The following is a 16,148-nucleotide window of genomic DNA, read 5'->3' as shown; positions in this document are numbered from 1 at the left end:
TTCCTCTCCTGGTTTGGCAGTCTCTGCCAGGGTCCGAACTGTCTCCTCTTCTGTCCCCTCCCAGCATGTAAGTGCTGGTGGTGTCACACTCTGCTCGGGGCTCCCCAGGCTTCAGAGGATTGGTGAGTTAACCCAGAACTATAGGTGGGGACCCCACAGGCCTGGAAAGTGGGGGTTGGGAGCAGGGCTGACGCCTGGGCTGCTCTCCGGTGAGGCTCCCCGTGGTGGGCTGGGCCACTTCCAGCGGAGGCCGCAGCCACTACACTTCACATCCCCCTTCCCAACAAACAACACGTCCTCCCTGGGGGTGAGGCAACAGGTGGGGCAGCAGGCAACGTGGCAGACGGACCTGTTAGTTGGAAGCAGGAGGGGAGAAGCTGGTAGGTGTTGGTGTTGAAAACAGACATTCTGGGAAATAAAAAGGAGCATTCGCTCCTCAATCCATGCCCCACTGCCCCCTCTTTGGGTGAATAACAGAGGATTCAGTGGGATTTCTATTTCAAATTCCTCATTTATTTTGACATTCACTTGGTTGTGACTCCCAGTTATCAAAGATGCAGGACAGGACATCGGTTAGCAGGAGCAGTGAAGTGGAGGTGGAGACGAATTGGCGGAGGACAGGGTGTTCCCAGCCTCTCCTCTTCCTCCTGTGAGGGTGCAATTTGAAAAGTGTCCAGGGTGTCCCACAGTACAGACTCCACAGCTAAAAAGTGCAGCGCAGTTGAATGGGTGAGCTCCCTCTTCCGTAGGTAAGGCCCTCACAGCGACAGGGAGGCGGACAGGCAATCTGGAGACTGTGCCCTACACACCATGGGGGTGTGTAGGGGAGAGCCATGGCCCATCATCTCTCCAGTGCCCCAAACCCAGATCTCGATGTGTAGATTGACAAGATCTAGGCTAGGAAAGCTCCAGGAGGAGAGGGGACTAAGATGCCTTTCGCTAAGGGACCCCAATAGATCAGAGCAAGAAAGAAGCAGGTGATAGTTGACTGGGCCGTCTTGATTTCTGCAAAGGCAGGAGGAACAAGGACATTATGTCTTGGTGAGGAACAACAGCCTTTGCTGTGGAATTCCCGGGCAGCAAGGCACTGGGGCTGTTCATCAGGAGGCCACCGTGGCTGCCAGACCCAGCAGCTTATGTCTAGGGGGTGCGCTTGGCCCAATAAGGACTGGTGATGGGATGGAGGATGTTAAAGTTGCTGTCCTAAACTGGTCTCCCTGGATCAGGAGACAGATCTCATTACCCCCTGCCTGGAGCTGCCTCCTGGTACGAGGAAATGCTACCATTTGAGATCACCCAGGAGGAGAACCAGTGTTTGCTTTTCACTGACAATAAAAATCATTTTGCCTGCTAACCCTGTATTTCACGGTGGTCATTCAGCCCTCAACACACATTCCTGCACGCTGGATCAGGCAATTGGCAAGTGCATCTAGCCCCTGCCAGGATCGGGGCAAGGGAAAGGAGCACGGCTGGCAAATATTTTCAGGAAGTCCTGGCTGTGTGGAGCACTAATGGTCTCCTAGGGTCTGTCTGGGCAGGTGGCAGGTCTCATTTGCCTGGAGAAAATGGGGTCTCAGAGAAGTTAAATGACCAGTCCTAGAGCTAATGAGTGACCTCAGTGTGACCAGAGCCCAGGTCCTCTGATTCTTAACCCGGTGTGCCCTGATCACAGATGAGATGCAAGGTGACAAGTGCCCAATGAAACAAGGTGTGGTGAATTCTCTCCCTCCTCCCCTCTCTGCCGGCTGCACCTGGCCCTTCTCCAACGCGAAGTCATGATTTCAGCGCAGGGGCTAGCTCTTTCCCTGCCCGCCATCTGCAGAGGCTGTGACCCAGAAGTGGTGGGGGTTGGGCATGCCGTCAGAAAGGGGAGCAGCCACCCCTTACTGTAGAAGCAACTGGAAAATTCATCAGGTGCATTCCCTCAAATGGCATCAGGCCACAGCGGAGTTCTAAGTGGGAAGTGAGGGCTGGGCTCGGGCAATTAACAGGCCCTCGCTGGAGCCTGGGGTTTTGGGGGGTGCAGCGGAGGGAGGGCAGCAAGCATGGAATCCAGGAGTGGGGGCTGCTGACCCTGGTGGAATGAAGTTGTCCAGCTCTGTGAGGACATGGCTGGCTGCCCGAGTGGGACGCCGGGCCTCTAAAGGGGCGTACATGGCTTCAGTGCTACAGCATCGACCCCTGGGAGACTCTGCAGGCTTTCCCGTACCAGCCGGCTGGTTGCCATGGGACGAGCCACCTTAATCACCTTTCACTCATGCTGTCTGAAGGTCGGGTTTTCCTTTCTAGTTGATACATCAGAGACTCTTCCACTCTGCAGCTCCCAAAGCTGGCAAAGCCCCTGGTGTGTGATGCGTGTGGGTGGTGACAGGTGTGTGCACCCCTGAGAACACACACCCCCTCACAGCACTGCTCCCACACGCGCCGCTCAGGGTGGCAGACCGGGGCCCCAGAGACCATCAGCAAGAAGATCTTGTTTGCTGAGCTGCTCAAACTCAGTAACATAACTTGAACCAGGTTCTCTAGCAGAGGCAGCTGGTCCCAGAAGCAGAGAAAGAGGATTTGGGGCGGGGGGAGACAAGGCTGGGCATCACTTTTCAGTGCATTCCCCACAAATAACCTTATGTCACTGCCTCCCAAGTCCACTCACTGTGTCCCACGAGGAAGGGGAATGTAGTGTGTTCCAGAATCAACATCCCCATGGGAGCAGCTACAGGGACTGCTGTCCCCGTGATAACCAAATACCAAGCTGGATTGTGAACTGGGATTCGTTCTAGCAAGCAGGTCCCGAAGAGGTCCCCTTGACACCTTCCTCTCCCTTCTCAGGCTCTGCAGTGCCTTGCTTCTCACCTCTCCCCTCGCCCTAGGTCTCTATCCTTCTTCCATCCCCCACGGAGTCTGGGGGCCTCCAGCGCCTTTGCTTAGCTTTCCCTGATGTCCCTCCTCTCACAGGCCGGCGACGCTGGGGCGCTGGGGTGGGGGGCAAGGGAACCAAGAGGACTTGCGGTGGCGGGGCTGGAGCCTGCGGAGGAACGAACGTCCCAGCCCAGAAACAGGTGCCGCTGCCCGGGCATCCTGCCAGCGCCCCCGCACTCGGGCCACGGGGCCGGGCCCTGCTCTGGTTCTCCACGCACTCGCACTCGGCAGCTTGAATTCCCCTGTGGGGCAAGAAAAGCCAAAACAAACAAACAAACGCAAAACCCCAAATCCTGGCAGTCCTCGTGGGCTGTTGGACGGGTCACCTGCTGCCCGCACTGCTCCTGTCGGGACAGCAGCATTGGTCTGTGGAGGGGCCGGGGAGGGGGTCACACGTCTGTACTAATAGCCCTTGGATTGGTGAAGGCCTCGCGCCCAGAGCCCGGCCACGTCACCGGGTAACTCTGGGGCGCTGCCAACTTGAAGGGTGGCGGTCCCCCTTCCTTGTAGTAGGCAGGAGCGAAGGGGAGCCTCTCGCCTCCACCCCCGTTGGGTACCATGTCAGCCGTCCGTATGTAAAAGGGGGAGCTGTACGGGGAGCAGGTGGTGCAGTGGGCGGCCGCCACCCCGCACGGCTGGCCGCAGGGCTCGCTGGTGAGAGGCGCCAGGCCAACGCGGCCGTCCGGGGCTCGGGAGCTGCAGGCATTACAGGTGGGGTGTGCGGGCAGGTCGTGCTCCTCCTCCTCCTCGTCTGCATCTTCGGCTCTGCTCTTCTTGCAGCAGTAATACTGAGGGGAGAGTGCGGAGGGATGCCTGAGGGCTGGATGCTCCCCTTTGAGTGTGCAAAGGCACCCGCGCCCCTGACCCGCTGCAGAGAACTATTTCGGGTCGGGACTACACCTTCACACCAGACACCCATGTCCCACCACTATTCCACCGGTATTCCCAGCCCTCCCAGACCAATACCTTCCCCTTTCCCTCGCCTCACTTCCTAGTGCATCGTCTCCGGGCTGTGGTTGACAGCAGCAGGGCAGCAGAGAGGAGGGACACACAGTCCTATTGAGGACAGGTGTGGGGCCGCTGGGAGCAGCTTTCCTAGCCTCCCCAGAGGAGGTGCCCTTCCCACCACTCCTGAAATCTCAGATATGCCAGAGACACAACACGATGACCCGATGTCTTCCCAGCATACCCTCTTGGGGTACCCCAAAGTGTGCAGAGTGTGGGAGATGCACAGCTCCTTTCTGGTCACCCCCAACTCCCTCACATTCCAAGGCTTCGAGTGTTGTCCCCCTCGAAGTGGGCCTCCAGGTTCTGCCCCTAGAAGGGAGGGTGGTTTGCTGGTGGCCTCTGGGGACTGACCTGGAGCCTACAGTAGCACAGGACCGCGATGATGCAGAGGAGGATGACCGTAGCTAGGATTCCGCCAGTGATGACAACTGTTCCCGCTGTCATCCGCCCGATGCCCCATCAAACTCTGCAAAGATGCGTGCAGAGAGGTGAGGGGCAGCCACACCGGGCAGGCCTGGGGCAGGGAGGCCTCCTGGAACTTTCTACATGCTCGGAGGCAGGGAGGACCTAAAGGCAGCTGGAAGAGCAGGGCCAGGGGCCCTGAGACACAGGGGCTTCCTGAAGACAGAGGGTGGCTGAGGCCTGGGCCAGCCTACCCCGGAGGGAAAAGAGGAAGCAGAGCCCTAACAGAAGGCGGAACTCTGTTCTAGGCTTCTGTTGGGTTTGGAAGGTTCTTGCTGTCTTTCTTGAACTCTCCTCTCGGCCCCCCCGCCCTCACCCCGAGGCTCCAAGACACAAAGACAGCAGCTTCTTTTCCCAGGGGCTTCGTCTGTGGCATAGCTCTAAGCTCTCCTGGCTTGTGGGTTACTCCTCAAAACACCTTTTGGGAGAGTCATTAATTATCTCTGTCTCACACATGATGAACTCAGGCTTTGATCGGCTGGGCTGAGATCCTACGAAGCCTGGTTCACCCCAAAGGCCATGCTCTTGGCTGCCCGCCAGGGCACAAACAGCCCTTGATCAGGGGGTGGGGACGGGGTTTGAATCTTAAAAGTTCCACCTGGTTCTATCCTGGCTTAAACCCACACTCCTACTGGGGGCATCCCTGCTCTCTTTCCAGCTCTTGTGGAAAACTAGAGCAAGGTGAGGCCGCAGGGAGTGGGTGACAGGCAGCGTCCTGGCTCCTGGAAGGTGGTGGCAAGACTGGAGGATGGGTCCTGCTCACGGGGGTAAGGTTCTGGACATGAGGCCGTGTGGCCCTGGGCAGGTTCCCTTCCAGGCACTGAATCGGGACTTCCCAGCCCCCCGGGCACATGGGGACCAAGGCTGGATGGGCCAGGGCAGCAGGGTGGGTGGGGGGACTTGGCTTCTTGAGGAAGTAAGCACGACCATAAGCACTTACGTTCAGGAAAGGGAACGGTGACCTGAAAGACAAAAAAGGGGACAAGGATGTGGGAAGAAGAGTGTTACCCCTGAGAAAGGGTTGGATTACTCCCTAAGCCCCACCTTACCACCCCCAGTTTGCCTTCCCCACTGTGAGCTCTGTAGCTGCCGCTGATAAGCCCACACATACCCTCGAGAGGGTCTCCAGCTGTGCCTTGTGCTGTGGCCGACAGACATTGCACCTGAGTGTCCCTCTGGGGTGTCAGACTCTGGTATGACAGTTTAAGGCATCACTCTCTTTCCAAATGGGCACCCCCCACCTCTCTGTAATTGCTTCCCCCAGAGCCGCTGAGAGGTCCAGCAGGCTATTCATTACTCGAAGGGCAAGTGTGACTGGACCACAGCCTCTGTCCACTTTGGAAGTTGTGCACCCTGTGTACCCGGTGGAAGGGGCACCTTCACCCACATACCATCTGCCCCTCACCATCATCGTGCCCCCACCCAGCATGCTTTGCCTTGCCCCACTTGCCTGCATGCTCCCCACCAATTTTTCTTCCCTCCTCACCTGGCACTGCCCCCCACATGAATCCTCTGTCCATCAGGCAGGCCCAGTTCTTTTTTTTTTTTTTTTAATTTTATTTATGTATTTGACAGAGAGAGAGCACAAGCGAGGGCAGTGGCTTAAGGAGAGGGAGAGGCAGACTCCCCACTGAGCGGGGAGCCCGATGGAGGGCTCGATCCCCAGACCCCGGGATCATGACCTGAGCCGAAGGCAGACACTTAATCGACTGAGCCACCCAGGCACCCAGGCAGGACCAGTTCTTAAGAAGCTTAGAGTCTAGTGATGAAAAGACACTTAACATACCTTATGATATGGCGTAAGACACACAGACCAGGGGCTGTGGGGACACAGAGGAAGAAGTAACTAACTAGTTGGGGAAGGTTCCCTGGAAGATGTTATGCTTGAGCTGGGTCCTAGAAGCTGAGTGGGGGTGTGCCCTGTAGGCAAGTAGGCAAGTGGAGAGGCCAGATGTGTGAAAGACCATGAGGCATCCAGGAACTGTAAGGAATCTGGAAAGGCCGGGTAGGGTAGGCACCAAGTGGGGAGGCTGTAAGCCAGGTAAGGACTGGCATTTAACTCTCTTGGAGGCCACAGGGGTTCCTGAGGGGCTGCTGCTAGCAGAGTGCATGAGCCCGCTCTCTCCACCTGTTTAGATCCTGCTCACCCTCCAGTGCTCAGAGAGACCTCCCTGACTCCCCCGTCATGGAGCGCTCTCTCTCTGGATTCCCACTGCAAGGCCTTTCCGTGGGCCACTTTCCAGACCTTATCTTTGCAGGATGCTTGTCAACTTTGACGTGGGAACACCTTGACTCCTCCAGTACATGAGAAGTCCTCTGGGATCAGGCGTTGGGTCCTGCAGGGCTTCCTACCCTGCGGCGTCATACAGAGCGCTGCTAGCAAGGGGTGCTGGAGGACGGGGCAGTGCTCCCGCGGGGCCTTCGCGGGCCTCACGCTTAGGACTCGGACCTACCACCAGGGGGCAGCAAGCTGCATCGCTCAGCTCCCATCCGGTCGGGTCGACCAGAGAGCATCCCGGCTCAAGTCCAATTTGACGGACTTTGCCCAGATGTAGGGCGGGCCTTGCTTCGAGATTCGCTGGGTCTGGCTGGGGAGGAGGGTGGAGCTGAACCTCAGCCTTGGGAGGGAGAATTTATGTGCCCTCATTACAACCTGACTCCACTCTCCCCTGCCTGCCTGGCCTGCTCACCACGGAGGGTTGTTTGAGAGACAGAGAGGCCTGTGGAGTGACCTCAAGTTGAAGGCAGCAGTGACTCACTACCTCCAAGTCTTGGCCTCGCCCCCTGAAATGTTAGCCTGTTTTAGGATACAGGGAATTATGAAGCTATATAGGAACGGAACCCTCCCTCCTCCTGACCTCCCTGCCTGGCCTCCCCTCTTTGAGTACTATGAAACCGTGCAGCAGAGGTGGCCTGGAAATGGGGGAGCAGGGCAGTGCAGGCAGAGGCACAGATCTGAAGGCCCAGCTGAGGCCCAACTGTGCCATTTAGCAGCCACCCCATCTTGGAAACTGACCTCCTTTTGCACTTGGAAAAGATTAACAAAAAACTCAGCTTACAAGTACACTTGTGAGGAAAAAGTGAGGCTCATATATGCAAGGGCCCCTTAGAAACTCCTAAAAGATCCTTTAAACACAGTCATTCGAGGGGAAAAGGAAGGCCCAGACATTCTGTTTGTGGGCTTCAGTCTGACCTTATAATCATAAACCAAATCACGTGTAAAGGGCATGCAAGAGGCCAGCCAGGTCCTAGCTGCTTTCCCTAAAAGAGACCCCATACTAATGGTACAATTTAGCATTTAAACTATATCCAGCGGCTCTGATTATTGCAGGTGGGTTCATTTTTCTCTTTGCAACCAGATGCAAACGATCACAATGACTGCCTGAATCTAAACAGCACTCTACCTTCTACAACGTGCTTCCATTTACATCCCCTCCTGTGATGGGCAGGCTCAAAGATGGCCCCACGAGCCCTGCCTTGCATGCTCCCCTTCCCTCGAGGGTGGATGCCATCTGTGACTTACTTCTAATCAACAGAACACAGCAAAGATGATGGGATGTCACCTCTGTGAATAGATTAGATAACATTCTGACTACTTGCTGGCTAGCCAACTCCTTCCCTTGCTGGTTTGGATGCAGCAAGTTGCCATGTTGGAAAATCCATGTGGCAAGGAACAGGGGGGTGGCCCCTGCCCCCCAGTCCAATGATCTAAATGGAACTGGACAATCACAGAAGTGAGATTGGAAGTGAGTCCTTCCCCAGTTGAGCTTCGAGATGAAGAAGCCCCAAGGCACCTTGAATGCAGAATGCAGCCTGATGACAGACTCTTATAGCAAGTGTCTGAGTCAGGACCCAAGGGCCAGTGCCATGGAGTTTCCATCATCCAACTGCCTTCTGATGAGCTTCCTAAGGACAGGAGAAAGAGGTTCCCTCCCAGGGCCTAGCAGATGGGTTCAGTGGCAGCCAAGTCAGGGATCAAGGGCAGCCAAAGAAGTCAAACCTATTGCCAACTAAAGACTCCCAGGCCTGCCCTCTGTGACCAGAACTTTTTGGACCTCACTCCCCACCAACACCCCTCCCCACATGGGGCCTGCTTCTGCCTCTCTCTCTCTAATGAATAAATAAATAAAATATTTTTTTTAAGGGACCAGACACCTTCTCCTGCGGGGAGAGGGTCAGCCTACACCTCACACTTACGTGAGATAGTGAAGGCTCGGTCACGCAGGCTGTGCCTGAGCAGACAGAGGTTGGGGGTGCGTCATGGCCAAGGGCATCAATTCCTGCCAGAGAAGAGAGGGGAAGGTTAGTGAGAGCTTGAAGGGGAGGCCAAGAGGCCAGACAGACCCCCAAGACTATGAGGGGATGTCCCCCACAGGGCCTGTTTGTTGACAGGAACCTGGGGACAGCCCTGTAAGGCCACATCCTATCCCGTCTTTGTTTCCTTCCCTTGGTGCCAGTGGCCAGAACCCGCTGCCCAACGTGGTAGCAGGACAGTGGGCAAGAGCCTCTGCCGATTCTGGGAAGTGGGGCTCAGTGTGGACACAGGAGCCCAGCTCCCTCTCTCCCACTCCTCTGGAGAGTTCTGGCCAGTTCCCTGGCAAACGTGTTCCTGCTGCCTGCCTGGTTGATCCTTTTTTCTATGGCATCACACACCTCCTCCCCATTCCCTTCCCCATTCTTCCCTGGGCCTGTCCATATTCCCAGTACCCAGAGCCCACATTCCTTTCCCTTATGCCAAAATCCCGACTTCCCTCAGGACAGTGTGCCCACAGGACAGTCGTGTGAGCGAGTTCACACCCATGTGGTGAGGGAGGAGGGGGAGGCAGGATCTTCCCGGGATGTTTAAGAATCCAGTGTACGCTAATTACTGAGGGCGAAAATGAAATTCATTAAATATCCACTCAGCATTATTCCCAGGAGAGTCTGGACTCTAAACTGGGAAGAAGAGAATGGGGAGAGGAAGGATGCTCTCTGGTGATGCTTAGTTCTGCTCATTGTCCTGAGGGGGGGAAGGCCCCACTGGGTGTCTTTGTATGGGGGAGGGAACGCAACCAATAACTGGATGCAAGGAGCCAGCTTCCACACGATGGCGCGGAGGCCTCTGGGCTCTCTGCACAGCCAGAAGCTAGAGGTCAAAGGGCAGACATTAGTGTACCTCAAGGCCTGATGCTCATCTGAGTTCAGCAGGTCTCAGGAGCAGACCTCTGAGACAAGTTGAGAAGGCAGATGTTCACCTACAGAGTCAGCACAGCCCCGCCTTCACCTCCCTCCAGATCTAGGCCTTCATGCCCAGGGTGTTCTGGGCACTCGGGCCTTCTTCTCTCAAAGATGCTCTCACTCTCATTAAAATGGAAGTCATACAGAACATGAGAGACTCCTAACTCTGGGAAACGAACAAGGAGTGGTAGAAAGGGGGGGCGGGCAGGGGGTTAGGGAGACTGGGTGACGGGCACTGAGGGGAGCACTTGATGGGATGAGCACTGGGTGTTATACTATATGTTGGCACATTGAACTCCAATAAAAAAAATATACAAAAAAAAATGGAAGTCATTAGTGGCTAGTGTCAGTGTGGGACTCTGCTCAAGTCTTGACTGAGATGCCAACTGATAGAAACCAGAGGAGCGAAGGGAGTTTGGGACAGATCCCTCTTCCCCAGCCCTGTGCAGGGGAATATACGGGGGAACGTCAAAAAGTCTGTTTCAGGATCTAGGGAACTTTCCTCCACTTTGAAAAATACAGATGGGTCATAAACTTGGTGAAGGTTTGGTGCGGAGGATTTCCTTGGCAAGAGTCGTTGCTGAGCCATGAACCCCTTACTCCCGCCCCCAGGAGGAGGGCGGAGGGACTGGCAGGGGCCGGCTATCCTGTGTCCTGTCCAGTAGGCCTACCTGGAGGCATGAGAAGAGCCTCGTCCCCTAGGCTGGAGCTGGACATTCAGACACCCAAAGGCTGAGCAAGGAGTCACAAGAGCTGCCTGGGACAGAGCCAGTGTGTTTGCCTGGGGTCCAGGAGCTGGTGGAGAGAGGGGGCCAGCAGGGAACCTCAAAAGAGCTCACAAAATTACATCCACAAAAGCAAAAGCCCCTTTGAAGCTTCCCCTGCTCCCTAACCAGTAAGAATTCCCCAGTTCAATCTGGCAGCTAGTGAAACAGCAGCTCTTGGGGGTGGTGGGAGGAAGGTGAGAGTTGGGGAAGTACAGACAGCAAAGGGACTTGGCCCACTGCCAAAGGTGCTTCCAGGCCGAAGCAGATCCCAAACAGCGCAATAACACGGTCGATTATTCAATTATTCCAATTTCCAAATTGAGACTGCAGCTATAGGTGAGAGGTACCACAGACTATCACCTGAGAGTGGGTGACAGGAAATGGGACTGGCCCAAGTCTTTGTCTAGGGGCAGGGGAGATTTCTTCCACTGAATACACTTTAAAGGGATGCTCAAAAGAAAAAAAAAAAAAGAAACTTGTCTGTTGAGCACAAATCATGCAATATGCTTATTTGACCTACTGGTTACTTATTTAAAAAAATGATCCGTGGAAATGGAAGGACTCTAAGAGATCTGGCCCAGTATTTATTTTCTAGATAAAGAAACCAAGTTCAGAGAGGACAAGTGACTGGCTTAACCACACACACAGCAAGATAGAGACAGAGAGACAGAGCGGCAGAGGCACCGGGTGGGGAGCCTGCTGGCCTCGGGCCAGGCCCCTGCCATCAGGCTGCTGTCTCTCCCGCACAGGAGAGAGCCAAGGTGTCTCCTGAAGTAGAGCCTTTCAAATTATCTTGACAGTAACAATCACCTGAGTCCCATGTTTTTGTTTTTGTTTTTTAAAAAAAAAAACAGACCCCAGGGGCGCCTGGGTGGCTCAGTCGGTTAAGTGTCTACCTTCAGCTCAGATCAAGATCCAGGGGTCCTGGGATCGAGCCCTAAGCAGGTAGCCTGTTTCTTCCTCTCCTCCCCATTTATACTCTCTTGCTATCTCTCTCTCTCTCTCTCTCTCTCTCTCTCTCTCTCAGATAAATACAGAAAATAAAAAATAATAATAATAAAAAAGAGACTCCAGACCCACCAAGGCAGCATCTCCAGAGGAGGGGCCCAGGAATCTGCGTTTCTAACAGGTTTGAGTCTTCCCATCTGGCCCCTTTTAGGAGATGACGTAGGAATGAAAGTCTTTGGGAGGATTTCAGGCTGCAGGCAGCAGGGGAGGTAGGTGACCTTGCAGAGCCGGTGGCATCATCCGCAGCCCATAAGACAGGCTCTGGATTCGGTGTCCTTGTGGCAAGTGGGCCAGAAGGCAGGGGGAAGAGGGGAGTGCAGGGGACCACAGGTTCGTGGCAACCCCGGAGCCAACAAAGGGTCAGTGAGGGGGGATCTCAAAGGCCATTGGGCCCGTGGAGGCTGGTGGGGGAATGAAAGGCCACCCTGATAGGATGTCTTGGGAAGTGAGGGTCCCGGCTCCGCACAAGGCCAGGGGTCTGTGCCGTCCCCGAGGGGCCCCTGACCTCAGTGACTTCAGCTCCTAGAGGTGGGGTCCCCTCCTGGCTGCCTGAGCCCCGGCGGCCACAGCAAGGCAGCCACAGCTGGCAGCAGTACATGTAATCAACGCCCGGCTGCCCCCTGCTCCCCGCTCGGCCCCTTAGGAGCACAGGTTAATTGAGTGGGGCCTAAGCACCGCTGATCTCAATTTCTTCCGAGGCAATTAAGCCTTCTCCAATCAGGGGAGCCCTGGGTGGCTCAGCTGTTTAGCTCCTCCTGCCTTCAGCCCAGGGCATGATCCTGGAGTCCCAGGATCGAGTCCCACATCAGGCTCCCTACATGGGGCCTGCTTCTGCCTCTCTCTCTCTAATGAATAAATAAATAAAATATTTTTTTTAAAAAGCCTTCTCCAATCATTAACTCATGAAATTGACACAGCAGGTTGGTGGCCCCGGAGAAAGGGAACGGGTTCTCTTCCCCATTGCGGGTCTTCCTAGACTGAGTCCTAGGCTTCCATTGTGCTGGTGGCTGTCACCAGGCCCAGATCCCCAGGGGGAGGGTGGGAGGAAGGCGGCCAGATCGGCGCCTCTGTGCTGAGACTATAAGAGACGCATGTGCTGCTTGAGAAGAGGTCTCCTCAGGGTACGAGAAATCCTTGCAAATCGTCAAGGGAAAAAAGGGAAACTTGATGTCCTACCAGGAGAGTGAAGCGATCACCCAAAGTCGCGATTTAACTGAGGAATACGAACTGTCCCCGTGGCAAGCTCTTATTTCACCCTGGTGGCACCGGCAAGAATCGGAAAGCTGGCTCGTGCCCAGGGTCGGAGCAGCCACCAAGGGAGAGACCCAGGGCCACCACGTCATATCAAGTCCGCACACAGCCCACAAGGTCTGCTCCTGAGTCTACATCCCCCAAACTTCTCAACGCGTCCATAAGGGGTCATGCGTGAAAGATGTTCATTGCTGTTTGTTCACAGTGGCGGGGAACTGGAAGCGAGCCCAGTGATCATCACTGGGGACAGGAGAGGTCAAGTCAGCTAGATGCCACCTCACAGGGTAATGCAACTGTTGAAAGCACGGGACAGGAGAGACCAGAGAAACAGCGGGAAATCTTAGCACAGCGCTAAGTGAAAAACAAACAAAAAGGCAAAACAGAGCAAGCTGTATAATACTGCCTACATAGATTTAAAATGCAAGCATACAGATCACCAATTCACATTTTCAAGAATACATACCAGAAAAATGGGTCACATTGTAGGTTAGAATGGCTGCCCTATGGGAGGAGGAGAACGGGATGGGGAGCAGCGCAGAGAAAAGCATAGAAAGCCAGAGAGAGGCCTAGCACAGACCCACGGTAAGCAATAATGGGCTACGATCTGCGGAGTATGATTAACTTCCCCTTCTGCACCCGAGGTCCAATTTGAACAAAGAGAAAATAAAGCAAGGGGCTTTCACCACCTCCAGGAAGCCTTCCATGATGCATCTGATGTTGCACATTTTTGTTTAGCCTTCCTTTCTGTCCCCAGGTAACTACTGTTCATACACTGCTGTCCCGTGGATGTACTCTGCCTCCTTTGTTAGATTACAGACCATCTGAGGGCACAGACTGGGACTCCTGTGTCTTCATAAAGCTCCACTCCAGCTGCCAGGTGTTCCGCACGTTCTAGACACAGGAATGACCAGCTCTCAGGGGGAAGTTGCTTTGTGTGCAGAATGCGATCCCACCACACAGCCTTGCACTCTGGGCTCATCTGCTGAGATAGAGGGAGGAGCACTAGGCTAGGAGTACCACTCTGGGCTTACGTTCTATCTTCTATGCTCCCTTGGGTGACTTTGGACAATTAATAATCTTCTTGAGGTTCATCTGCAAAATGAAGGTAAATGACACACCTTTCTTTACATGGTAAGGATTATGGGAAGGGGGATGTAATTTTGAATTATGCTGCCTTTTGGGGAGAATGGGTGTTGTTCCAAGGGCTCAGGGTCCCCACATCCTTCTGTGCCACCAGCAAAAAGAGATGGCCCTTTCTTCTCACTTGTCCCTTGATGATATGGTCATGCCAAGATTTGGGACTAGACCTGGTAAGAGCTGGACCACTCGACACAACAGAATGAGAAGAGTTTAATGAGGTGTATGGTAGCAGGTGGACCAGAGAAGGTGGGATGAGAAAGAAAGGGGATCTAGAAAAATTGGCTGAGGCTGGGGGGGTCTTGGCCAGTTAAAAATCCCAGAAGTTAGCAAAAAGGGCTTTTAAGACCTGGGAGGTCTCTAAATTTTTTGTGTGGTCCTCTCAAACTGTTGGTAATTCACAAATGTGATATTTTTCTCATTTGTGGCAAGCGGATGAAGGGGCTGAACTCAGGCCTGGGTTTGTATTGGTGGAACACAAATGACACAAGAACTAATTCTGCAGACGGGGGTTTGAGCAGGTCCTACCTAGATCCCTAGAACACAAGACCCCAGCTCAGATAGGAGTTACGCATCAGGTAACTCATGTGAAAATACTTTGTCATTCCTCTTCCATTCTGGCCCTGACCTGCCTCTCAGATAAAATGTGTCCTAAGGTTCCTGATCATGACCTTGACTAGCATTCTGGCTGAGACCTTTGTGTCTCAACATGATACTCATGGAAAAACCTATGTCATGCCCCTCATTTATTCTTCAGCTGATAGTTGTTGAGCACAGTGGCTGGCATTGAACTCCACTTTGGGAATACAAAAGTGAGGCAGAGCACCTCATGAAGCTCACAGGGGGGGACGCCTGGGTGGCTCAGTGGTTGAGCATCTGCCTTCAGCTCAGGGGGTGATCCCAAGGTCCTGGGATAGAGTCCTGCTTCGGGTTCCCCTCTTCCTATGTCTCTGCCTGTGTCTCTCATGAATAAATAAACAAAATCTGCAGAAGAAGAAAAGAAGAAGAGAAGAAGAAGAAGAAGAAGAAGAAGAAGAAGAAGAAGAAGAAGAAGAAGAAGAAGAAGAAGAAGAAGGAGGAGGAGGAGGAGGAGGAGGAGAAGAAGAAGAAAGAAGAAGAAGAAGAAGAAGAAGAAGAAGAAGAAGAAGAAGAAGAAGAAGAAGAAGAAGAAGAAGCAGCAGCAGCTGCTCAGGGAGTGGGGGAGAAGCAGGTCCCAGGACCCTCAGAGGGGCTCACTCTGCAGTCCCTGTCAGACTACTACAGGCTTGAGCCTGCAAATCCCCTGGAGCAGGGAGCCCTGCTTGTTCAGGGTTTGGGGTTATCAGTAAATGTTTGCTGCAGATAAATAGCAAAGTTGGTGGGGCGGGGGAGGGGGGCTGCTCTGCAGGGAGATGCAGATTGGCCCATCCCTGTTCCACCCCAGCTCTTCTGGGACCCCCACATTCCACACTCTTTCCCAGCCTGACCATTTGCAGGAGGGAAGGCAGCACCATGGCCTGTGTCGTGGGAAGGGACTGGCTTTTCCTTTCCATGAGGTGCGTCATTCTGCACCACGGGCTCGGATTTCTCTCCATCTGTATTTGATGTCTACTGTTGTTTGGAAGGTGTTCTGAGATCCCCAGGCAGCAGGCTTCCAGCCCGATGACTGCTAAGCAGGCTTGTTAGGGAAGGCAGAGGTGTCCGTGGGGCTTATTTCTCCTCTCTAGCAAGATGTCAGTGGGCTGGAAGAGAGCCACATGACAACCCAGGCCATGCAATGGAGGGAGAGCTGGTTTTTTGAGGCCAGATGGCAACAAGGAGGGCCCGGCTTTGGAGCTGAAAAGGCAGCCAGAGGGAGCTAGCCTGTGAAGGGACCTGGTCAGGGACCCAGGTGTCAAAGCCCGGGAAGAGGGCGGGAGGCTGGCTCGAGCTTTCCTAGGGTGCCAGGAGTTGAAGGAGGGATAAAATTATACTGAGGGAAATTTAGACCGAATCCAAGATAAAGCGCACAGGACATAAGCAAGTGTAACAGTGAAACTGGCCTGGGAGCATTCCAGGGCTGCACCAGTGGAGTCCGACTGGGCCGGACTGAGGGCAGGAGGAGGCTGGGACATCCCGGGGGGGTGGGGGGTGGACAACGAGGCAGCCTGTGGGCTTGGAGACCTTAAGACATGCAGCAGAATTTATTCAGTATCTTTAATCATTTCTGAGAAAACATTCTAAAACGGGCAAGAGAGGCAGGAGGAGGACTGTCAGAGGCATCCAGGAGCAGCTGATCAGGTGCAGGAGGCGGCAGGCCTTTGCTGGGGTGCTGGGGGTACAGTGCCCCATGGAGGCCCCGGGAGCCGAAAACCGAGGGCTTCGGCAGGGGCAGGCCCAGCACAGACACGGCAGGGCCTGCGA

At 54.4% G+C, this 16,148-nt stretch overlaps 1 protein-coding gene across 7 annotated transcripts in view; it reads right to left on the bottom strand.

The window, feature by feature from the left end:
• Nucleotides 1–491: 491 nt before the first annotated feature.
• Nucleotides 492–16,148, bottom strand: part of LOC140635734 (protein FAM163A) — a 78,842-nt gene continuing 63,185 nt past the window's right edge. For 3 of the 7 annotated variants that reach the window (XM_072830805.1, XM_072830804.1, XM_072830806.1), the window contains exons 2-6: nt 8,584–8,666; nt 6,173–6,206; nt 5,327–5,348; nt 4,276–4,390; nt 2,571–3,704 (exon numbers count right to left, since the gene is read on the bottom strand). In XM_072830805.1, the coding sequence (XP_072686906.1) occupies nt 3,306–3,704; nt 4,276–4,368 (492 nt within the window). In that variant the 5' untranslated portion in view covers nt 4,369–4,390; nt 5,327–5,348; nt 6,173–6,206; nt 8,584–8,666 and the 3' untranslated portion in view covers nt 2,571–3,305. Of the gene's footprint in view, nt 648–2,570; nt 3,705–4,275; nt 4,391–5,326; nt 5,349–6,172; nt 6,207–8,583; nt 8,667–16,148 lie in introns of those variants that run through there. The other 4 variants (XM_072830802.1, XM_072830801.1, XM_072830803.1 and 1 more) reach the window with 2 other exon arrangements.

This window comes from Canis lupus, chromosome 6 (assembly GCF_048164855.1).
Source record: "Canis lupus baileyi chromosome 6, mCanLup2.hap1, whole genome shotgun sequence".
NCBI lineage: Eukaryota > Metazoa > Chordata > Mammalia > Carnivora > Canidae > Canis > Canis lupus.
This window is presented reverse-complemented; position numbering and strand designations above follow the sequence as displayed.